The sequence below is a fragment of the Zosterops lateralis genome (assembly GCF_965231275.1).
Source record: "Zosterops lateralis genome assembly, chromosome: 3".
Taxonomy (NCBI): Eukaryota; Metazoa; Chordata; class Aves; order Passeriformes; family Zosteropidae; genus Zosterops; species Zosterops lateralis.
Window position 1 is genome coordinate 31,328,784 of NC_139764.1, and position 24,843 is coordinate 31,353,626.

Genomic DNA, 24,843 nt, shown 5'->3' on the forward strand with positions numbered 1-24,843 from the left:
GATAGAGGGTATTTGAACACCTATTGAAGCTACCTATCCTCTGTATGAACAGATGCTTGCTGTACTCTCTTCAGGCAGAGGTGTACCTAGCCCCTAGCAGGTTCTAGAGGAGACTTCCAGTACAAGCATGAAGAGTTTTAAAAGCTGTTCCCAGGGTATTCTGTGCAAGCATCTTACCAGTATGAGACATTGATCATTTGACTGTTAAAGGGATCATCAGCAAAATATTTAGCACAACTGAAAATAAGAAGGCTTAGATTGTGCTCTAGCCATGAGGGGTAGAAATAAGATCTTTTGAATCAAAGTTTTTGGGGGTTTTGGGGGGTTTTTGTTTTGTTTTGTTTTTAAGTTAATAAGCTTTCAAACATGATTTCTTGTTTTGGGCCAAATCCAACCTTGCATTAGCAAGAGAACAAATTATTCTCCTGGCAGATCATTGTTATTTTTAATTAGAAAAGGCTATGAAATGTGGCAGAGTATTGTTATTACCATAGTTGGTTACTGTTTCTAATTAACAAAAAAAATGGGCAAATAAAATTGTAATTGTTTGGTTTTAGCAAAGATATAGTAGAATACAGATCACAGCTGAAAGAAGTGTGATCATCTGTCAGGCATCCCTGATGGAACAAATAATAGGACCTTTATTCCTGTCCTTGTCCTGAGATGAGATCCAGTGTTCAGTCTGGTGAGATGCACCATCTTTACTGTATGCCTTGTAGAAAAAAGAAATATGTAAAATCACGATTGTGTGGTCCATTAAATGCAATCTAAGTATTAGCTCGTTTTGTTGGTGTTTCCCATAATAAATCTATTTTGAAGTTGTAGAAAGTTAATGATTTCTACACTTTCATTAAACTGTCATTTCACGCAGCTTTTGCAGTAGCCTCCCACATTCAAAAAGGAGCTCAGCCACTTGCCAGATGTGAGTGGGAAGCTTTTTCTCACGAGAAAGGGACACAGGCTATCCATTTCTGCAGAAAGCTCTTTTTTTTTTTTCTTTATGAACCATTGCTTTTATAGCTCCTATGTTTGTGAAGATGATGTTTCCAAATGTGAACAAGTAAAACCTGAGACAGCTCCCATACTGCAGGTGTTTGTGTTCTCCCTTGCAGGCAACAGAATGAATGTAACTGGACATGATGGCTTCCTTGATGTTTACAAGGTGCTAGGAATTGTTGTACTGCTTCTAGGACCCTGGGGACAGCAGTGAAACTGTCAGGGGTTGCTTCAGTTTCATCCCAATGCTTCTCAAGCAAATGTCTGAGCAGCAGTCGATGGTTAAGCATGAGTGAAAACAGATGGAAAGAGAAACAAGTAACAACTGAGATTTTTTGGTTCTGTTTTTTTCCTCAGAATTGGATGGGGATGTTGCTTCTGTAAAGGCTACTTATGAGAAAATAAAAGCGAAGAACATAGAACTGCACGACATCTCTTTGAAATCTTTAGCAACTTTTCTGAAGAAAGCAGGAGAGCCTGTCCCTTTCACTGAACCCCCTGTGAGTATTTCCTAATTAAGAAATAGATCTGCAGAGTTTTGTATGTTCAATATTAATAAAACAAATTGCATGAATAATTGCGTAGGGACTAGGTCTCTTCAGAGACTGCTCAAAGGAGGTAATGTAGGAAGTTCTGGGTGTTGTGGGAGCTGTGGTAATCTTGCATTGGATTTGACTTAGGAAAATAAAACCGCTTGGAGCTTACAATATTTAGACTACCTCCTTCTTATCAGGCATTCATCTACAGGTGTACCTTTATCAAATCTCCTTGGGGCATTTATCTAAGAAATTGGACTTGAAAAGGCTTGTAGAATGTGTGCTTCAGTAACAATTAATGGCTTCTAGTTTTCATTAATTAGTGTTTTGTGTCTAGTGTAAGTTGCTGTGCTAGTAGGATGGAATTTTAGAACTGTAGGAATTGTTTTTCTGTTGCACCTTTGCTTCTAGCTGCCTTGCCACGATACCTGTGCAACTGTGCAAATAGATGTTGAGGGTGACAAGCAGCATGATATTAAATCTCCAAAGACTGCAAATAGTTTTGCCTCATTGCTTTTACTAATAGTCTACTAGTACCATTTTTGCAAAAAATGTTCCCTAACTCTGTGAAGACTGGCTATATATCATTTCTCTGTATTGCTTCACGATAAATGTGTTTTTCTTTTCCAATTTTTAAAGAATTGGAGAAAATTTTGGCACAAAATATTTGGTTTAGCCTTTCAATGTCTATGGTGGGTTTTTTTCTGCAGCTTTACATAGTTTATAATCTGAATTTTTATTTGGACTGTAAATTTAAAAAAACAGAATGTCTATTTCTTATATGTAGCTACTGAACATAAGAGTGTCTTTTCCAAGTCGCTGTCATGATTCATTTTCTGATTTCCCTGTTCAACTTTTCTTTAATGCAGTTTGGTCTTTAAAAGCGTTTCAATTTTTTTGACACAATTGCAGATTGAAGTTAAAAAGTATTTTCATTTTAAAAATGAAATTGATTATATTATTGCATTTAGTAATAGAAGCTTCATTATGCATTTTTGGCAAGGTTTTCCTTTTCCTTTTATTCACTCTCTCTGGTATTTCTCCTAATTATACAGACTTCAATACAGATCTAGTTTTGCATGACAGAGAATAATAGATTTTGTCAGGACGTAAGACTTTTTTCAGAATTAGTAACTTTCAGTTGAAACAAGGTTGAAATTGTTTATTCCACTCTGTTTATAGGAGACATTCAAGTTCTATGTGGAAAAATGGAAGAACAGAAGATTGGAAGCATCATGAACAGACTTTTATGATTTAGTTCTTTATGAAATTGTTTAAATACTACATACAATAAAAAATTTAAAAAGCATGTTATGTGTAATTTTTAATTTAAATCTGTGATTAACATAATTTGCTGTAACTGCAGTTGGTATAAACATTTATTAATAGAAATGCTGTAAAAGTGCTAATGAAATATCAAGGTGCAGCCCACTGAGATATTTACATTTTGATGTATGATCTGCTATAAAATTAATTGTTTCTTTGTCCTTGTTGATTTGCCAGATATGTGTATATCAAGAAAGTTGCTAGAGGGGTACAGAACTATAACTGAAGGACACTGTCTAATCCTTGTTCTTTGCCTGGTCACTGTACTTTGGTACTTTGAAAATACAAAGGTGAAGAACATCGTCTTCAGGATTCAGCTGTATCTACACAGAAAATAAACATATTTTTTAAGTTTTCTCTTAATTGTACTTTCTTGTGTTAAGCATCTTGGGAGGGTGTTGGATATTATACGTAAAGACAAACTACTTCCACCTTTTACACTAACCTTATGTGTTGTAGTCATATAGAATGAATGTATATATATTCATTCTCATAACTGTTAGTCCAGTTAATTTTATGGATACAAGAACTCCATATCCATGAAAACATGCCCTTTAAACAAAGCAGTGCCTATTCTTTGTAGGGGTAGTAATTTTTACTTGCTGGGAAGAGACTGGTGGACATGCTTGCTTTGAAGGAATATGGGAGTACAGCTCCTCTGAGACGATGTTTTAGGGCCCAGAGTTGTGTGGTCATGAAAATAAGACAGGTCTAAGATTAAATATTAGGTCAAAAATACATCCATTATCTCTGTGCATAATGATGGAAACTCACAAATGTGCACATTGATATTGCAAACAGAACGTGTTGCCTGCTGGGTACTTCAGACAGGTTTTAAGGAATTGAAAGATTGTTTCTGTGCATTTCAACTTTGCTTATTAATCTTTACATTTTCAGCCATATCTTAACTTTATCTTTCTTAGGTTTTCCCACATAGACAAAATTGGGGTAGTTAAAAGTTCACATGTATGCACAAGATTTTGGCAAGTTTTGCAAGACTTGTATGGTCAAAGAAATAAATTGAGACCTAATTTTTTTTCAAGTTAAACTTCCAATTTAATCCATTATTATATTAACAAATACACAGAAAAATCCTGCTGTACTTTAAAAATGAGGCTTCACTGATCGGGAGGGAGGAGAATGCAGAATTCTGCTTTCCAGGCAAGCTGGGAAACACTGCAAGCAGTGTCTCTTCCTTGGTGGTGTGGTCTTGCAGTGACCTTCATCACTCCACAAGCATAGGTTTGACAACATACGGCAGCTACATGGCTCGAACTGTCTCACACCCTTTGTTCCTGGCTTGTCAAGATAAGGCATTAACATTTGAAATTTCATTCATAGCCTAATGGTTTTGTGCCCTACATGAAAGCAAGCCTAGGCAGGACTCAGTTTATTTCATTTCACAAATGGAGATGTTTTTTTTTTTTTCTAAAGCTGCAGCTACATTACATGTGTTTCAGTGTAATAGCAGCATAATTGAAGACTGTGTCAGCTAGTTGGCAACCCTTTCTCTGGTGCCACAGCTCTTGTTTTTAGAGGTCATCTTGTGAATCTCTCCATTTCACAGCAGTAGCCGTGTTCCTGTAACTGGAGTCACAGCTGAGCGTAACTTGAGGAAATGGGCACGGATGCCGCTGGAGCTGAGCTAGCACATGGATTAAGAAAGAGAATATTACTTGAAGCAAACACCAGGTCATCACAGAGGAAGTTAACAGCAGATCTGTGGATCTTAACTCCCTTTTTGACAAGGAGGTGAAGTCTCATGAGGCTGTGGATCAGGTACTGCACCTATCAGTAGTTTGTGTTTTGATACCAAGGGGTTATGTTTGCTGGCTGCTGCTCTCTGAGGCAGGTGAGCAGTGCACATGGCCACAGCCAGATGCAGGGTTGTGTTGCTGCTGCCCACAGTAGGGTCTGACCATGCAGGATTGATGCTAGTTAACATCTGTTTATTTTTCTTCTAGCTGGTTTGCCTCTCTGCCAGAACCATGCCCTGTAATTGTTATAGTTACAGAGATAGTAAGTACATTTGATTGCCTGTAACTGAAGAGTGTAAAGTGAAATCGTTTTCAGCTCCAAAATTGCCTTTTGAGTGACCTCATGGAAAGTTGTGGGCTGAGCAAGCCAGCGGCTGAGCAAATTAAACATCAGTGAGGCACTGCAGGAACACGAGACCAAACAGAACCAGGGTTTCATGGCAGCAGTGACAGGGAAATGAGCAAAAAGACATGCTGACCATTTGGGATCCCATCGGAATAGCCTGGACTCATAGAGCCCAGCCCATCTCTGTGACAGAGATGAGAAGGAGGAGATTATTCAAAGGATGGGCTGCTGTTGTATGATAATACTTTTGATTTGCTGTTCCAGTAAATGTTTCATGTGCAGTTAAGGGATGATTACACAGAGAAGTGCAGTCTCTCCTGTCTTTAAAATGTGGGCCAATGAGGGATTTGTGCCACTCTGGGACACAATCATTTCAGTCTGAAACAAGGTTATCCCGAGAAGGTTTGCAGAATCGGCATTTGTGCCGACTCTTCAAGAACACGCTTGAAATGATAATATTTCTTGTGCATCGTTGTGCTGAGACTCGGCCATTTCAAGCATGAAGAAAAGTGCAGTTTAGAAGGTTGGCATTTCTTCACCAAATAAGTAGGCGGTTTCATTATTTCCTCATCTTCAAAGAGAGAAACCTGTAAGATGACAAAATGCAGAATGGCAGCCTTGCAAACGTGTCACGATGATTTACTGGTCCTGAGAGCAAATGCACTGTGGCACACTGACCACAGCATGCACTCCTTGAAAGCAGGATAGAATTATTTGTCACCGGCTAGTGGATAACTGGGATTGTGCAAGATCCAGAACAGGTGCAGTGTCTGTGAGATGGAAGCACAGCCTTTCCAGAGGCCTCCGTGGGAAGCAGAGAGCCTGCTGACATGCCATGACCTGACATGTTACTGTAGAAAGCAAATTGTGGGAGTGTGTATGTGTTTGCATAATCATGTGTCTTGATTGGGGTTGAGAGGACTGGGAAAAGCTTGCTGCCTGAATTGAGATGACTTAATCTCACTCCTGTGCCCTGCACCACATTATGGGCTTGCCTCTTCCCCCACTCCTCTTGAGGCAGGGGCAGAAGGAGAGGGCTTTTGAGATCAACACAAGAAAAGTTTCCTCGTTAACTACCAGTGTAGTCATTTTGCAGCATGATAATTACATGCTATGGTTTTATCCTTATCTACTAAAACAGTTCGTTCAACTCATTGTCTCTTGAGACCCTTTTTTTATGGCAAGAATTGCAGATTGGTAGGTTAGTAGCTGTCTTCATACGTTCTTAATATGTACCCACTGTTGAAAATGGAGTAGCTGCAGGGATTGTGACTCTGGCAATGAGAGTCAGAGGGTTTTTATAGATTGAATGCCTGAGTCAGCAGGATTCCAGCTGCAGTTTACATGACAAGGCAGGATCATAACTGTGAAGGGAGTATCACGAGTGCATATATTGACAGAAGAATAGACTGATAGTGTGTTCACCGGGGTACTACTGTATTTAGTGCTTTTCTTGAACATGTGATACTTCTGGACTCCCCAGGAACACAGCAGAAGAGAAAGTGACAGAAGTGATGAATGTGACCAGGAGGTTTTGCTGTTAAGTGTGAGAAATCTGTCAGCTTCTAGAAGAGATGTCCAGATTCCTGCGCAAGTTTATTTTTACTGTAAAGGTGAAAAAAGTAAGCATGTAAGAAAAGACTGAGTCTGACATTGAATTTAGCTCATTTTTTAAGCAAATATTTCTCTGCATTTCTTAAAATTATTCTCATAGCTTCTGTGTAAAGTAACTGCCAAAAAGTATTTCCTTTCCAGAATGACTGCAGCCTCTGGTGGTTTGCAACTGCTTCTGTGAATCAATAATCAGAGGAAACCCAATATCCTTCCAAGTTAGTGGCTCCAACTGAGACTGTAATTCAATCTGAGGGCATCTTCCTAAGTGTGCAGATCCTCAGCTACAAGAGCAAAGTGCTGGGTTTGCCATTAGTTATGGAAATAAGAGTAGATGTGGAAGTTTAAAGTTTAAGTTTTCTCTGCTGTTTCCTGTAATTAAGAAAATGAGATAATAGAAACTGTCTTATGCAGTGCCTGCTATAGATGGGGGTTCCACGTTGATCTACTTTTAGATAAAACTATTAATGCAAGGTTTCTCTCTGATACTCTTAAACCTTTATATTGCACTTGGCTAATGCTTCACAATTTCTCATGTGATTACTCTTGAACACTGATAAAGCACTGGTATCTGTGGAATTGCTATTGTCTGCACTGATTGCTACAAACCTCTTTGTAGCTCTGTGTTTCTCAGAGTTATTTCCTTCAGCTCTTAAGTGCCAGTGAACTCAGGGCTTAGAAAGCAGCAAACCCTGGTGTCTGGCAGTGATGAGCCTTGACAACCAGCATCAAATTTAATTCTTGGCTTTGCAAGTAGCTGGCATCTGCACTTCTTCACGTAGTCCATGAGACCAGGGCGGATCTGAAAAGTGAGTTTTGGGAAAGGTTGTTGATAGTTGGAGTTGAGTCTTGAGGGCAGGAGTGGAGGGTGATCTTTCCAGGTGGAAAGCAGTTTGGGCTGGAGGGAAAGCAGGGGAGTGTGGACAGGGCAGGGTTGTTCTGGCTAACCTCTCTCAAGGCTATCAAAAAGGCTCTGAAAGGCTGTTTTGTTGGGTGCTGGATTTTTATTTATGGGATATGGGCTGGGAGGGGTGATTGTCACAATACAGGATTGGTGCAGAGGAACTCTGAAGGGATGGGAAGTACTGGGAAAGTGGGAAAAATGGCAGTTGTAGGTCTCAACTGACAAAACCAGCCACTTCAGCATGATGCCTTAGGCCTGGGATTTGGGAGTGATTGGGATTGGGAGGGAATGACCATGACAGGAAGGAGCAGCCTGCAGCTTGTTGGCTGCCGTGGTGGATGACACGCCACCATGGACCTTTGCCTTTTGCATGGCTCCTGCTGACTCCTGTTGAGCTGCTTCTCCTTGAGGTGTGCTGGAGAAGGCAGCTGGGGCAGAAGCTGCTAGGGACACGTCAGCTGCTGAGCCCAACTCAGTGAAGGAAGAGGCCACAAGGGAATGATCAGAGTTGCTGAGTCAAGCTGGCCCTCATGCCTTTCCCCCACAGGGAGTTGAGATGGCACTGGCCCTGTAATCACAGTTGGGTGACTGAAGGGAGAGGAGCATCATCACAAGCCAGAAATACCAAAGGAAGTTTGTTCCAGCAGCAGCCTCTTCAACCTCTCACTTCTCAAATTCAAAAGCAGCTGTTAGAGTAAGTGTGGTGGTAGTATAATTCAGGCTGATGCTGAACAGGAGTCTGGGTGCAGGACTCTGTGTAGCACTGGGGCTGTCACCATTTCTTTGCATATTCTCATACTGAAATTGCACCCTCAGGTGTGACTTAAGCAACTGTGTCCAGTTCTGAGCCTGCTACTGAGCCATAATCTGAAAAACTTCCTGACTACACCAAAAATAAATCACACCCTTGTTACATGCAGAGTTCCCTGGAACTTCCCTCCCATCAGTTTAGTTAGTAGATAGAACAGTCTGTGTAGAGTTAGTTAACTCTAAAGCTTGATCATCTTGAGCGGTTGTCCAGTTCTAGGGCCCTTGGAACCCTCTGTAAATAAAATGACACTGTAAAAATTAGAAATATGATAGAAGGTGTATGCTCACTGGAAAATCCATTAGGAGCAATATATCTGTAGACTTTGCTTAAACAAGGTTTTTGCATTTCTTTGTGATATTATTGACACAGCCTGCATTTCAAACATTAATGTTCAGCAAGAGAGAGCACTGGTAATATTGTGTGCTGCACCTAGCTAACAGTTTAGCATTCCAGGGAGGAGGAAAAAAAATCCCAGATAAGTATGTGATAGTATGAAATAAATATGTATATAATGTGAAATTAATTATTTTGAATCCTCTAGATTTCCATATTTTTATATATATGTATGTAATGACAACAATATTTTTCATCCTCTATAGTACATATAAAATATTATGCTCCAGTTGTGTTTGTGCCAAGGAATACAATTTCTGCATTTGAGTGTCTTTCTTACTGTCATCAATAACATTATAAATTTGTCTAAATTCAGCAAGTAAAAACAAGGTTGAAAACTATGTTTTATACCACTAGCTGCAGGGGGCATAAAATTACGGTAATTTGTGGCTTTACTATTGTCAGTCATGTTCAAGAGTTTTTTTCCAGTGGAAATTTATCACGCGCCTGTCACTGAACATACTATGGAGCTGCAAGGCGTTTTTCTAATACAGAGGCACTGAGCAATTCCCTGTGAAGTACATCAAGCTAAAAATACTCATTCACCTTTCTTTTGTCTTGCTTTTAGAAGGAACGAGGCTGGAGCAAGTGCGTGGAAAGCGTTTGGCAGTGCTGAGCTCTGCTGTAACCAGACAAGTGCGCCTTTCTTGGTAACAATAATACTTGGCTAAAAAGCTTTTTTTCATGATTTATTGTAGGAGTTGTAGGGGGAACTGCGGAAGCAGGTACAGTTAGTGGTGTGAGTGGCCAGAAATGCTGTGTGCAGAATCACTAGTGGGACTGTGCCAGATTTCAGACTGTGCCCACTGGCCTGAAATGCCCCTGTGGCTCCGGGGGTGGCAGCTCATGCTCCTATTGCTAAGAATTACAAGCCAAACAATTGATTCTATCAATGAATTGATTCTATCAAGGGGATGCTAAAAGAGCAAAGAAGTTGTGGTGTTCTGCCTTGCTCAGCTGAGATCAGTCTCTTGGGCTGATGGCCACCCCAGGTTTATTCTCCAACTTTCCCATCTGGAAATCCAGTGACTGCCTTGTGTAGCATAACATCCAGTACCTGGTGGCAGCTAATAAAGGCACCGCACATCTTGTTCTTCAAAGTTTTCATTTTGTATAGCACATTTCTCTGCTGCCTGATTTGGAGCTCCCATTTTTTGGCTTTATGCCTTTCCACAGTCAGATGAAACGCTACCACAAGGTGATTGGCTATTTTTAACTGTCATAGAAGATTCGGGTGTTTGTTGAAAAGTGAACATTAAGATAATACTCAGTTCTTTTAGGGCAACCTTCACAGCATTGAATCGTGAGAAGAATGATGTTTACTTGTGTCAGGGTGGAGTCCAGACAGGCATAGCAGTGCTGCTACATTGTTTGGTCTTCTTCCTTCTGATTTTCTCAGTGAAACGTGAAGGTTTTATATTTTAAGTTTCTGTTGTTTTCTAAACACTTTCCCCATCCCCCAGTAAGTGAAAGTGTGCAAAGATACTGTCTTGAAGACTGATGCTGTTACCTGTGACCCGATATGGTTGTATGTTACTGCAAGGCACTGGGAGTTTATTGAAAACTACATGTTGTGAGCATTTTGGTTTTGCTTATTTGTGAATGTTCATAGATTTCCAATTTCTCTGCATTCGCTTGAAAATTCTGGCTAATTTTCTTGTGTAAAAAATACAAATTATTTTTGAGGCAAGTGACATTGTTTATTTATTCACCATGTAGTTCTGGCCACTACTTTAACACTTAGGCCTCTAAAACGACTTGTTCAACATGAAAAACTACTGTGGGGCAGAAACAGTGCTTAGATGCAATAGGAAATGTAGCAAAATCTGATCAGATGCTTAAAGAGGAGCGAAACATACAAATGTGTTGTTGATGGGAGATGCTGGTTCTGAAGCTATGGTGTGAATGTTGAGGGTTTGAAGTTGCAGGGTTTTTAGCACTGGAAGCATTATAAGTATCTAATTGTGACCATGAAAGCAAAATAATGCTAACAAAATTTGCAATTCAAAATAAGCCTTTAAGTTTGATTTAATGACAAAATAAATGTCAACAAACAGTCTTATAAATAATTATATAAATTGGCAACACCACTTCTATAAATTATGGATTTGAACTGCTTTATAAATATTCTCTAAAAGAAAAAAAGAGCAATCATAGGCATTATTTATGTGTGCATATGCATATGTATGTAATCCATTCATGCAGATACTTCTACATATTAATATGAACACACATATACATGTGCTTTCTAAAGCTCAGCAGTTCTGAAAAGGGTTAAGCAGTTTTAAAATTACCTCAACCCACTGCTTAAACATTGTTGCCTTAATTAATAGCTGCTAACACATGAAGGGCTTGTCTTGGCTCTCAGAGTATATTAAAAAAAAGCAGCATGTCACAGAGCTCTGTGTACACTGTTTCTTGTCTACTGCCATTAAAATTAATCACCGTGGCTATAACCTGAAAGGTTTGTTATTTCTGGTACAAGTGGACACACCAGCACCTGCAATTTCTCACCCAAAGAATCTCCACGTGTAGTGTATTGTCTATGATTTTTTTTTAAGGAATTCAATGGGGTTTTTATTAAAAGGAATGGCTATTGATACTTGTTACCTACCTAGCATTTCTGAAGAGGTTTTTGGAATGAACAAATATGAAATGAAACTTCTGGCAACTACTTATTAATTTAGGCTAGTCATAGTGAAATCTAGTCCTTCCTAAGGAGAAGTTAAAAATATTTTGGAGGACTAGCACTACCTTTGAGCCAGTACGCAGGGCAGTGTTTCTAAAATCCATTTCCAGTGCTAAAAGTTTGTCCTTTGCCATAGTGGAGAGACTGCATGAACTTGGAGTGGAAACTGGGGAAGAACTTCTGCTTCTTGCCATATTAAATAATAAATTAATAAAGGGAATTTTTAGATATCTTTCTTAACAGATCAGTATCCATGTAACCAATGACTCCTGTGGTTCTAAATTCGGTGAATTTTCCCTACAAATGTCATTGTTGCTTGTATTTGATGATCTCAGCTGGACACATCTGCACACTGCAGCCCCATAGACTGATGGAATTGGGTTGTGCAGTACAAACAGTAGTTGGACAAAACAGCCTGGAAACCCTATAACCAATTAAATGTGGTGCCAGTTCAAAACCAATTTTGCACTAACTTGGTTGCCTGCAGGAGCAGGGACTGGGACTTAGAGCTGAGGACATCCCTTCTAAAGCTGGCCAGGAGAATATGGGGAGAGCAAAGACAGCAGGTGGTAAATCCTTGGGACAGTGGTGCTGTTGGACTGGTGAGCAGTGCTTTGCTGAGTGGCATGTCTGCCTCACCATATTGCTGAAGTCCCTAACATTGTACTGCCCCTGTGGAATGGGCAGTACTGTGAGTTTTGGGCAGAGTGGGCACTGTAGTGAGTTTTGGGCAGTGTCTTCCTTGTGCTGTTTAGTCTCAGTGTTGAGATTATTGTGGACTGCAGCAGCTCTGGTTATACTGATACAGGGAGTGCAGGCAGGAGAGCACAGTGAGCTGCTGCTGCTGATACAGGGATGCAGTCTAAGGAAAAGGCTGCTCTCAAACTTGGAAAGCAAAGCTGTGCTGAAATTCAGTTATGACTTCTAGCCTTGGTTGGAGCTCGTGGGAAGACTTCTATTGCCTCACCAACCATTTGCTCTTGCAGCAGCAGCAGCTCTGCCGCGGAAGTGTGCACAGAGGCCAAGGCATACGGCATGACCTTCACTGGCTGAGTGGGGCATCATTCCCCCAAACCTGCATTATTTGCAAGTGCCAGCAGCGCCAGTGGGCAGGTTGTGTGTCATCCACCCACTCTTGCCTGAGCTCTTCTCCGTACACAGCCCCACGGATGCTATTGTTAGGCATGAACGCTAATTGCTGGTATTTCAAGGCTCCTACCTTCTTATTGCTAAAGCCTGTAACAATAATCACAGCCTATATTCCCCATCTCTCGGCATCAAGGAAACAAGATATGATCATAGGCAGTGTGCTAATGTAATTGTAGTATATAGAATATGAGCTTTTTCTGTGTAAACAGAGGCCTGGCCACATCCTATGATAGCTCTTCCCGCACTCGGCACGCAGGCTGTTCCTCGGCTCACCGCTCAAGTCCCCATTATGGATACATCCACCCTTGTCATAACACCACCTCTGAAACACTCACACCGTTTGGTCCTGCTGCATAATGGTAAGAGGGTGGAATATTAAATGGAAAAAGGCTGTTTAAGTAATGTCAGCAGCCTGACTAATTTCACAAAAGGAAGGAAATTCAAAGTTAAGGCTATAGTATAGTCTTATCTAGATGCCTGAAGATTTCTGTGCGTGACAATGTGCCCCTAAAATTCAGAGCTGTCCCTTATGTCTTTAATTTCTCCCATTGTGTCGCTCCTTTTTTTTTATTAAACATCAAAGTGAATTCACAACAGAGAGTCAGCCTAGAATTTAATCCTCTAAATACCTTGAAAATAGAGGTTTAGACTAGAAGTACCAATATATACCCTTAAAACTTCAGTGTAATATAAAAGAGATTCTAATCACAACAGATCATTACAAAGAAGAGTAAACCACTTTAAAAAAAATTAAGTGTCTTAAATATAATAAAAAGGAATAATTAAGAATCAAACAGGAAGCTGCTATTCTGACAATTTAATGATGCTGAATTGGACTGAAAGAATTGGCTTTGCCACTAAAAGGCAGTGAAAATCTGATAATTTCAAAATGGCACTCAGATCAGATCAAGTGGGGTTTTTTGAAATCAAATGCAGCAGAATGAGAAAGAAATGGTAGAATTCACCTTAGAAGAACCTTGTAGCATTTTGGATCCCTACTGTTGCCTGGGGCTGAAGATCTTGTTTTATCAGACCTGCTTAACATCTACAGACCAGGGTCCTTCTGGGAATTTATTACCTTGTGGAAAGTAATGTGGCAGTCCTAACTGCCAAGCAGAATAATAAAAAGACAATTGTTCTTTCATTCCTATTCCTTAAAAACAAAACAAAACCACCAAAACCAACCCAACCTCACAATTCCCGTAACAGTATGTGGGACATTAACAGCTGATTCCACGAGGAGTTTTCCACTGTGTGCAACATGCAAATGAAAGTCAAATAGACAATCTGCTTTGGGTTCCTCTATGTAAGAACAGAGATCTTGATAAATCTAAACGTTTAGCAAGCAAGCTAGTCTTACAAAACGCTCACAGCAACTGTACACCTAATTTGCACATGCACTTACCATGACTGTGTGTATTACGGCCATTTATTTACTGATACTCCTGTTCTGAGCAGAGCTTGGTGCACCATGACCAGCATTAACAAGTTGCATCATTAGATTTTTAATTACTCAGGAGCAGGTTGGTGTTTTCTACCAGAGAACCTTAGGAAGCAAACTTGGCAAATTGCTATGATGTGCATTGCAACAGAGAAAGATATCATTAACAACAATCAGTTGGTATGCATTTATATTGTAAAAATAAATCCAAGAAGGTGAGATTATTTATTTGTTACAAGATCTCATGTCTACAGTGAGCAAATATCTGTTTTGGGCATCATTGGGATATTACTGGAACACAAAGGCAAAGCTTTAAAACACATAAGCAATTAGAAAGCAGAGTAGTTAATGGTTGTGTTGTCCGTCCTTGCATGTTCTCCTGAAGCATTTGTGAAATCTTCTGTGTTGCTTTCCTGTGCCCTGTTCCTAATATGTCGTACATGCCATAGAAAGTGTTTTGATCCTGTTCTATTGTAGCCCTCTGAATTAAGTAAGCGATCATCGTATGTTCAAACAAGGACTGAAACATCAGCTCCTATTACTGAGTGCAATGGGTCCTTTATATCGGTTGCCCGTAGCTCAGACTATTTCCAGAAGTGCAGGACTCACAAGCGCCTTGTCACTGGTACAGCCCGTAGGTGAATCAAACAAAAAGCCCCAAGCCCACCCCCGACCCAAATGCCAGGCTGCAGCCGCGGTCCGTGTCCTGACTCCTGGGGCTCTGCTGCCATCCTGTGGCTGCTGGTGCCTGCTGCTCCCCGCCTTCCTTCCTGCTGGGGAGGCTTCACCTGCCGCCTCCCTGTCTTACCAGTCTTGGGCTGATTTCTGCTTGATAAAGCGCAGAGATAAATAGTATAAAAGCAGGAAGCTGAAAATTACGGCAGCGAGGACAATGTAGGTGACATAGAGAGGATGGGAGTCCAGGTCCATAGCCTGAGTGATCTGTAATGACCAATAACACAAAATTAGGAAAAGACAGAATTTTCATGGTGGATCTGTGATGCGTGTTTGATGTGGAAGCTTCCCTGGTCCCTGCTACCTTCCCCTGTTTTCTGGCTTGAGTGTAGCTTCCAGGGTGGTTTGACAGAGGGTTGCAGCTACACTATTCCTATTTCAGAAGAACACAGTTCAGCTTCTAAATAATTCCAGCAAAGTGCATAGTTGGGGCTGGTATAGGAAAGAGTTGCTCTTTATTATTTTTTTTTTCTCTTCAACTAAGAGAAAGACATAGAAGGAGTGACTGCTGTAGGGCCATCTTTAGGAACAAATTTACAAACAGGTGTAACACAACTTCGTGTGCTGATTTGGTGATTGCCAAATTTGAGGCCTACACCATCTATTTAAATATGACAGGCATACAAATACCATTCCAATTTCTTATCAAATGTGTGCAACAATTTTTACTTCTGACTTACAAGTTTCCCTGGTATTTGAAAAGTAAAGTTTCCCTCGGTCATTTCATATGTGGTGTCAGTGAACTGAACTTGCATCATTCCTTGAAAATTCCATCTGAGGAATGAGATTTTTGAAACCCAGAAAGGAACTGAAAAAGAAAATGACAGAAATTGATACATACACACAAAACTTGAGACCTCGAATACTGCTGTGCTGCTGCCAAATACAGCAGGTTTGTCTCACTTCTTGACAGCCAGAGGCTGTAAACATGTGACAGTTTATTATTGGACAAAATGGCAGATATACTTTACATAGTTACATGGAGATAGGAAATCAGGAGTTAGCTAATATCCATATCCATCAAACTCCCCCTGTCAACTAAGTCTTCCTGGAGCTCCATCTTCGTCTTTTGAATACAATTCTTTTTACTGAAGAATTTAGCAACCACGTAAGAAACTAGCCTTTCACTAGTGCTTTTTTGACCAAACTTCTTGTTGCCTGGTTTTCAGATGGAGAAACTGATGTAAAGTAGATGACCTGACTGCACTGTCACCATCCAAGAAGATAATTACAAAGGTAAGAATAAAGCAGAGATTTCCTGCACAGGACACGCTGTCACTGATGAAAGCCATTGATGTTTCAGTTTGGAGGGAGGGTGGGAGCTTTGTCTTACCTGTCCAGAGGCTGTTCAGGCTTATCACAAAACCACCACTGAGGTAGAAGGACGTGAAGAGGACATTGCCAAGGAAGGCAGAGAGCTGTAATGTCGGCAGCAGAGCTGCCACCCAAAGTGCCATGGCACGGGCACTGTAAACAACCAACCACAGTAACAGGAAGTTCAGCAGGAAGTGTACTGGCTCAGGAACAAGGTTTGCCAGCCAGTAGATGGGAACACCATAAATTATAACAAAAATGCAGTGTTCGGGGAGCTCCCCCAGAATCTGTTCAGGAAGATGAAGAAGAAAATTAAAAAAAAAAAAAAAGGTGAATGATACAAAAATACATGAGATGTGCCTTAACGTACTTTTGGACTGTTTACAAAAGCTGTAGGAAATACTCCCTTAGCATGCAATCATCTCCCTTTTAGGGCTTGCCAGTGACATGCAAAACCAATCTACAACAGAAACAAATCCTTGCTACTTTTTTCTCCGGTTGTGTCAATGCCTAAAACTAATGGTTACAGATTGTTTTGTTAAGAATTTTGGGAGTGTCTAAGAACATAATACACTTTTACTGTGAGCTGGTGTGCTCAATAACAGTAATACTGTTACTGACTCATGGCAACTGAATGTTTTGTCGCAATTTGGTTGAAACAAGTGTGAGATCAAATTTGAGACAAATTTGACTGTTGGTCCCTTCACCACCTTGTCCCAAAGCCAGTCCAGTTAGCAACTTGATTCATTGTAAAACAAAAGCATAAGTGGAATTTTCTCAAATACCTAAAGAGGTATATAGAGAGAATTAGTTCTTCCCAAGAGGGTTGCTACTATCCTCTAATACTAAGGTTGTAACAAATTACATCGATTTCTCTGTGAATAATGTGCAATCTTTGTGACACAATGCAAAGAATATTTTTCTCTGGCAACCACTAATAAGCATTTAAAATCTTGTGCAGAAATGGAAACCTAAATTACAGATGCCATGGCAGGCAGAACTCATCTAACATCACAAAAGAGGGATTATTCAAAACCCTTGTGAAAAAGAGAATGTAGTTTTTTAAAAGTTCTAAATTTAATTCTAGAAACTCTGGCTCTTTGTGCGCATAATACATTTTTTAGCTCAGACCAATAGAGGCCCAAACAACTACTGGAAATACCACAGCATTTTGTCATTTCTGTTTTACATCTGCTTTAGCATTTGATACAAATGTTTTCTTTTACAGATCAAGATATGTAAGCACACTTTCAAAGATGCTGCAGTGAATTAAGTATGCAGGTATGTAAAATTGTCTAAACTTGGAAATCTGAGTCTGACATTTCTCACATTTTGGCCAAAGAACCCAGTGAAAAGTTCTTCTTTGGCTTTTCTGGTGTGGGATCTCAGCCATGACTTATGGCAAAGTTCTAAACTAGTGTGAGGCTTAATCTATTAATACTAAAGAAGTGAGACTGATAGCCTTAGCTGGCAGACACAAAAGAACAAAGTCTAATATGAATGTGATTATTTCTACAACAAGGCTTTGGTTTGCTTGTGTTTTTTAACATTCAAGACAGCTGTTTGTATTTCCTGGCAATAAAACCAATTACCTTAGCAAAGAAGTATGGGCTGACAGAGTACATTCCACCTTCCAAGTCATGATAAAGCATTGCTCTTTCTGAATGGCCTGCAGGGTAGGAACAAACACGCTGTAATAATAAGTTTATTTTTTTCATAGATTTCTGAATTTTTTGATTTTGATTTCTTATAGTGTTTACAAGAAGACTGACACTTACATTTGGCAATAACATCCAAAATTATTGTGAATGGGATTAGGGCACCTATCATGTACAACAGTGCTGTTGTGTCACGAATAGACAGTCCATTTTTTTCATGGCCATAGTACAAAAATCCAATTAGCAATGACATAAGAAGGGCTTCAAATCCACGGATTAATAATGTTGAAAGATCTCTGAAGTCATTGGAGACCTGGCGACTAGGAAAACAGCAATATTGACCGTAAGATATAATGCTTACTAATGCCAGTTATATTCAGACACATAGCCCCAAACAGTGTTAAAATCAGTTCCTGGAACTTGCTGCCTTTGGCTAGGACAGGAGTTGAGCTCCCTGTTTACATAAGGGATTTTACCTAATCAAACCTATGAAGCACCTGTAGCCACCAAGTATTTCAGGTCTAAAATGCTGAAAGCCTGAGGGAAGGAATTGGTGTGGGATGTTCTGTGCCTCTTTGTGATGATTTTAAATACAAATGGGCACGATACAAAACTGTTTATGCTGAAGATAGGGTTACCTTAATAATATAGTGAACTGCTTTAAGGCTCCTGGTAATTGGTCACTTGAATGGTGAGGCATATTGAGAACCTCTTCTGAATTCCTGCCCAAAAGAAAAACAGAAAAAAAATTAAATTAGCACAAAGTATAGCTATTATTCCAGATCTTCTGTATGGCACTCTTTTCTTTACCTCTGCTTGATGACTGTGGTCTCGGCATTGTCTCCTTCAGTGGCTTTCCATAAGGAATCATCAAAATGTTTGACCTTTTCTACAAACAAGTTGGCAAGAGCATTTGCTCTTTGTCGGCTCTCCATCTCCTTTTCTGCAGTCTGTTTATCGATACTGGTCAGGTCAACTGCAAGACATTATTTGACATGAGTCCCTGTGCTATAGAAGAAATAACTTTCTGATGCTTTTAGAATCAGAGATTTCATTGGGAGCAAACTGTCCAACCTGTGTACATGAATTAACTAACAGCAGTTAAAACTATCAGGTATTTTAGGTAATTAGAGATTAACAGATTGATAATGTGTTTCTTACCTAATCACTCAATGAATCACTGAAAGATTACATAATTGCTTATTATAGTATTATAAACTACTATTTCAGATTTTTATAATTTTCATAGCACCTTGAGAGCAGTGCTGAGAGAAAAATAGCTTGAATTTCCTTCCTGGCATGTAGGCATTTATGTGACTTTGACTTAAATAATGTTTTTTCTTAACCTGCAAAATTATTGTTACTTACTTGTATCTTACAGAGGTGTCATAAACTTTACATGATACTGAGAAAGTCCAAAATGAATACTATCTAAGGATAACATAGTCACACCAGCAATAGTTGACTCAGCCTTTTTTTAAAATCTAAACTTATGATAGTATCTTCCCATGCTGACCTTTGCTGTAGATTGACAATATCTGATGTTTTACAGATGCTTTCTGGGAGAACTATCACTCCTTGCACTAGGCTGATCATATCTGTTCAGCCACTCTTAGGAGTCCATCAGAAATTCTTCGCCTTCCCTTCTGCCCTTGTCACCTGTTTCTCTGTCAGACACAAAGCCATCATCTGTGTGTTTCCATCAGGTGCTCCCTCTTGCTATGGATGCTCTGCCATCCTGTCCTATTTCCACCTGCCTGCTGCCCATATTTCCTTTCTTTTCCTGTGGGTACTGACTCAATGGACATCATTCAATGACCTTCCACCTGCCTCTCTGCCCTCCCACCTCCATGTCACAGGGGTTTGTCTCTGTGACCATGGGCTGTAGCTACAGGTTTCCCCAGGACTGCCTCTCATTCTCTATTCCCATACAGGGGTGCTGCAAGCCTTCCCCAAGGCTGTGCATGGCTGAGGACTGCTCTGAACCCTGACAGTGACAAAGGTCTTTTTGTGGAGCTTGACACCAAGGTTAACTTTTGTTTATCTCTGCACAGCTGGCACTGCCTGCCACTGAAGAGATTACTCCAGAACACTGTGGTTGCCTGAGGTCTATACCAGGTTTTCTGGCCAACTTGAGTGCAAAGACCTGAGGGCTGGAATTGAACCAGCCTGTGTAAAGAGATTCCTGCCATTAGATTAACAGGGGCAGATTCCCCTTCCACGTTGCAAAAACCAGAAGATTAATAGATTTGAAACCATGTAAACTTTCTTAGGGAAGTAAGAAAGGTCGCTGACTTACTTTAGAATTTTCTCCCTTTCAGTGTAGGGCAGCACTCCTTTTTCCCATTACCTGTTCCAGGTTTCTCTCAAACTAGGAGCTAGCTTCTGGGAAACAAACCTCTACATTTTCTTAACTGAGAAATCAGAAGTGTCTACAGAAAGCAGTTGACCAGTTTATCTGTTTTTCCCAGAGAAAATGTTTCAACCAGCCAAGACATGGGGATAAATATGCTAAACACAAGTTACTGCACCTGGCACAGTTAGAAGGAGCATTTTTAAAATTAATTATGTCTGTACCTCTTGTTTTTGCTATATTTCCTGTACAGAAAAATAAGGATCCTATTAAAAATTGAACTTGCTGCAATATTGATTTGAGTTAGTTACAAGAAATTTCTAAGAGAGTCATGGTCAATAAAAATCAATGTTGCCTAGCCACTGAGAAAAGCAAATGATTTCCAGTAACCCCTTTTTATGACAGTGCTTGATACTGACCATAGAAATCTGCAGGATTGCTGTACTTTGGGCAGGGATAGCCTAGGTCTGTGAAATACTGGACCATATCTCTAGCTGTTCCACAGTAGACAGTGAGTCCAGAAGTCATCAGAAGAACCAAATCAAACAGTTGGAAGATATCTGACCGGGGCTGATGAAGTGAAAGAAGAACCAATCTGTTTCCTCTGGCCAGTCTGGATAATGTTATCACAAGGTTATGTGCAGTGAAACTATCCAGTCCAGATGTGGGTTCATCAAGTATGAGTATTCCTGCCAAAGACAGTAAGTTTAGATGTGAAAAGCAGCATGTTTGGTTTGGAAAATATGTTCTAAGTGAAATGGTGCTAATGCATGAAATTTCACTCATTATTTTTAAATTTAAAGAATATACATATATATTTTTTTTTAATTTTTTTTTTACTTCAGTACATCTATTCCTGAGCATCACTTCTTGAAAAAGCAAAAACCTACCTTCCCCATAACTACAGAAGTATAACTTTATACAAATGAAAAGTTTTCAAATCCATTTCCTAGGGAAAAAGCTGATGGGGAATCTGATTCAAGAAGAGGCTCAGTCAAGATTAGTAGTGCTTTTGATATACATAAGATCAGAGAGGGGATTCAGTCCAGCAAAATCACCTGCAGATTTTGCCTCATGTTTTGCTTCTACTGAAGCTGATGGAAGTTTCTAGTTCACCTGGAACATGAAGCCATGTCAGTGAGTTGCACAAGACTGACTATACAGTGAAGAAAACGACCTTTCCTGTTAATACTGCAAGTGTGAATGGGAACAGTGTCAGAGGAAAGGAAAACAATCTCCATGTTAAAGCCAAAGTAACTTGTGGCATGTGGTTGGATAAAACGCAAACCTTACACTGATATGCACAAACAGGGCACTGCTGTGAGAGTAACTTCAGGCAACTTTGAGTAATCTTTGTGGTGGTGGTTTTAGAGTGGTGGGTGGAGGCTCCTGGGGGCTCTGCCTTGGTCTGTCTCCACTTTTCCATTGGCAAAGGTGACTGAAGCAAAAGTGTGTCAGCTGCTGAAACACTGTCCACAGAACTATTCCTGTAATAATTACAGCAATATCTGTGATCAGCGCTGATTGCAAGTGGACCAGCAGCAGTCACTAACTGTGCTGTGGAGAGGCAGCCTCTGGCAGAAGTGGTTAAATGTCCCGATTCTGAACTCCTCCAGCCGCCCAGGGGGCAAGTGAGTGTGTGGCTTTTTCCTGAAAGCTTCCATCGCCCTGTAGATATGCCCAGGGAAGGTGAGGTGTGCTCACCCGGGTTCCAGAGCAGCTGCACGCCGATGCTCACCCTGCGCCTCTCTCCCCCGGAGACGCCCCGCAGGTACTCGTTCCCCACCCGGGTGTTGGCGCATTGCCGCAGGCGGAGCTCTGCGATCACATCCTCCACCTGCGGGGATCCAAGGGGGACAGGCGTCAGGCAAGGGTTCATTTGCACATTCGTGCATAGATAAAACTGAAAATAGGATTCATATGGTTAAAACTCATCTGGGTATTTCAGTGCTAGAGACGCTTAAAAACACATCTTGATTTTAGAGGTAACGTTAAAAAAGGCTCAGCAATCAAAAATTTATTTCACAGCCTCTCTAATGCTTTCTCTAGATTGTCATTTTTTTATGAGCCTTGGAACAATTACTGGTTTCTATCTTGAAAGATGAAAAAGGTTTATAATTCATAATCTACATTAAAAAATGCCAGATTAGCTGTTCTGACTCCAAACACGCAGGATCTCTTGGATAATTCCTGTCAGACACATTTTTGACAACTTTATTTTTTCCCAACAGCTTAATTACCCTTTTTTTCCTCTGTGAGTCTGAAAAAAACTTTGGAAGGCGCAGTTTGGCAACGAACAATAGCGTTTCTCTGACAGTCAGGTGGGGGAGCAGTCGGTCATCCTGCCTCACGTGTGCTATGCATTTCCTGACGAGCTGGGGAGTGCTGGGTTTGTTGTTGATCATGACTTGACCAGACTTGATTTTGCCTCCATGGTCCCGGCAGGTTATCACGTCAAGCAAGGATGTCTTTCCACCAGCTGGGAAAATAAAAATTGAAAATTAATTTCCAAGGGATGGTTTTGAAAAGGGATCTTGTCATAGACAGAGATGTTAAAGGAAAAAAAATATTTGCCAACCCCTCCCAAAGCCACAGAGACAGGATGATCTTCAAAGAAAAGACTGACTACAAGCTCCTGTGCAGGAAATCTCTCCTCTGGAATAGAGTATGTGGTTTGAACTCTTACCATTTCTCAGCAGAATTGGGTAGTTGGGCTTTGAGGACACAAGAAGTGTCTCTTATCTCTCTTTGGTAAACTCTCTTTCACTTTTGAAACAGAGGTGAAAGATGGTCCCACCCTGGCTGCAGGGCTCGCACCCAAATGCTCAGCAAGAGCTTTTTTTGTGGAGGGATTTGTGAATTCAGAAACAGAATCTTGATCAGCTGAATGACTAAGGCATTGAATGATTATACAGACAATGAGAAGATTAATCACGATTGAAATAAAAATTATTATGACTTAAATAAGACAAAAAGTAATTTAAATAATTAAGAAAAGCTGGCTCATACCCAGAGGTAATAAAAGTGAAACAATGAAAACAAAACCTGATTTGGAGTTAAACAGCAAATGAATTTTTCCTTTTTGTTGTATGATTCTGTATGTAAACACCCAGAGCTCTCTTATGATTAGATGTCATTTATTTCTAGTCTCCCTGTTGGAAGAGTAACTCCACACTTGCTTCTTAATACATACATCTTAAAAAAGAAACCCATCCATCTGTAAACCACATATTGCTCTGTTAAAGAGTGACATATTGATTGCCATTGACAATGTGAAACCCATCAGCAGTTTAATCCATTTTACTAAGGCATTTGATGAAATAGATGATAAACAGCTTTTGAAAATAGTTTGACTAGTTTGCTGAAAGGGGTTTGTGTTCAGTGTATGTTGCCTTACAAAGGTGCTATATCTATAACTCAGTATGTTATTTCATCACAAAGCTTTTCCTTTTATTATCAGGAGAATCTCTGAGGCAAGCTTCGCTTACATTAGGAATATGTGCTAAGGAAAAATTCCCATGGCAATAGGGAAGAAAACTCTCATTTTTTTAGGAATAAAGTTAAAACTTCTTTGGCAAATATGCCTTGCCTTTGAGAGAGCATCTTCACTGTATCACTGAGCTGACCTGATGTAAGACTCTAGAGGAGACACCTCCCAAGTATGGCACTTTTTACTTCAGTTTAAAGGTCCCGTGTCTACTTCTTGTTCCCCTTGATCAGTCCCACCAGAAAATTGAAGGAAAAAACCAAACCCCAGTGTAATAAAGCAATAACACCAGACAGAAAAGGAACTGTCTTTTCTTCTCTGGAAGTTTCTATTAATTAACGCAAATGCAATATTTTATCCCGTTAGAATTGCTTCAGTCTAAATGGAATTCCTGCTTATGGTTATGCAAGTTGGCACTGATCTTTCTTATGGGATCTGGCCTCATTTGTTTGCTGAGTATGGTCTGTAATTGGCCTGTTTTGAATCTGAGCCATGAAACTGATTCATGTCCAGCAGATCTGGGGCTGCAAGGCCACACTTGGAACGATACCTCACTACACCTCAGGAAACAGAATGCAAATGTGTGCAGGGCATGACAAAAATCGGGTTTGAAAATAAATTTTAGTTTTCTCCCCCCCCCCCCCCCCCCAAGTATCTTTCTTTGTTTCCTTGTTCATCATGTCCCTTAAAGGATGTATTTTAGTGACACATCCAATACTTTTTTCTCAGCTAGATTTTGATATTATAAAGACTGCAGAGTGTTGTTCTTGATTGTGTACATTTTATCTAAGAGCTGGTCATATAATGAAATGTGGTTGCTCTTACCAGTGCTTCCTATAATTGCAAGCATCTGACCACTTCTCACTTTTAGATTCAGATTTTGGATGACTGACAGGTGGGAATGGGGATCCGATTTCCAGGTCCAGGGCATTCTCATCTGAGCAAGGTTCTCATACCAGGGAATTTGGGATGCTGTGTTAATCTAACAAAGAAGAAAACAAGTCCCTTCAGTTCAAGCTGTTGTTAAATAAACTATTTAACAGCAAAACCCTTCAAAGTTACAATGTTACAAGCAAAGCATGTATTGAAACATTACTGTTCATCTTCAGATCTACATAGAAGGAAGTTCTTTTGCAGCCACCTAATGCTTTCATGCCTTGCTTCTTGTTCTGTTAATCACTAAAACTGTCTCTGTCCTTTCTTACTTTGGAAATGTATTACTATTGTAAATTTTAAATGTTTCAAACTTTAAATATAGTTAGAAATTCCATGAAGCTGAAAATTGTGAAATCTTATTCAGATGCCATGGTGAGAAGGAGATGAAATATTTCACTGGT

General features: G+C 40.1%; 2 protein-coding genes across 5 annotated transcripts in view; one reads left to right on the top strand and one right to left on the bottom strand.

The window, feature by feature from the left end:
* LRPPRC (leucine rich pentatricopeptide repeat containing) overlaps positions 1-3,215 on the top strand; it is a gene marked incomplete at its 5' end in the record, with an annotated part of 85,121 nt that extends 81,906 nt beyond the window's left edge. For all 4 annotated transcript variants that reach the window (XM_083856556.1, XM_083856557.1, XM_083856558.1 and 1 more), the window contains 2 exons: positions 1,354-1,496; positions 2,715-3,215. In XM_083856556.1, the coding sequence (XP_083712682.1) occupies positions 1,354-1,496; positions 2,715-2,771 (200 nt within the window). In that variant the 3' untranslated portion in view covers positions 2,772-3,215. The remainder of the gene's footprint in view (positions 1-1,353; positions 1,497-2,714) is intronic.
* A 10,906-nt stretch (positions 3,216-14,121) lies between these two features.
* LOC310906827 (ATP-binding cassette sub-family G member 8-like) overlaps positions 14,122-24,843 on the bottom strand; it is a 49,280-nt gene continuing 38,558 nt past the window's right edge. The window contains exons 14-24 of the mRNA XM_083856385.1: positions 24,332-24,488; positions 22,260-22,498; positions 21,724-21,856; positions 20,439-20,708; positions 18,477-18,642; positions 18,305-18,388; positions 17,787-17,986; positions 17,601-17,677; positions 16,028-16,295; positions 15,375-15,502; positions 14,122-14,901 (exon numbers count right to left, since the gene is read on the bottom strand). Of these exons, the coding sequence (XP_083712511.1) occupies positions 14,764-14,901; positions 15,375-15,502; positions 16,028-16,295; positions 17,601-17,677; positions 17,787-17,986; positions 18,305-18,388; positions 18,477-18,642; positions 20,439-20,708; positions 21,724-21,856; positions 22,260-22,498; positions 24,332-24,488 (1,860 nt within the window). The 3' untranslated portion in view covers positions 14,122-14,763. The remainder of the gene's footprint in view (positions 14,902-15,374; positions 15,503-16,027; positions 16,296-17,600; positions 17,678-17,786; positions 17,987-18,304; positions 18,389-18,476; positions 18,643-20,438; positions 20,709-21,723; positions 21,857-22,259; positions 22,499-24,331; positions 24,489-24,843) is intronic.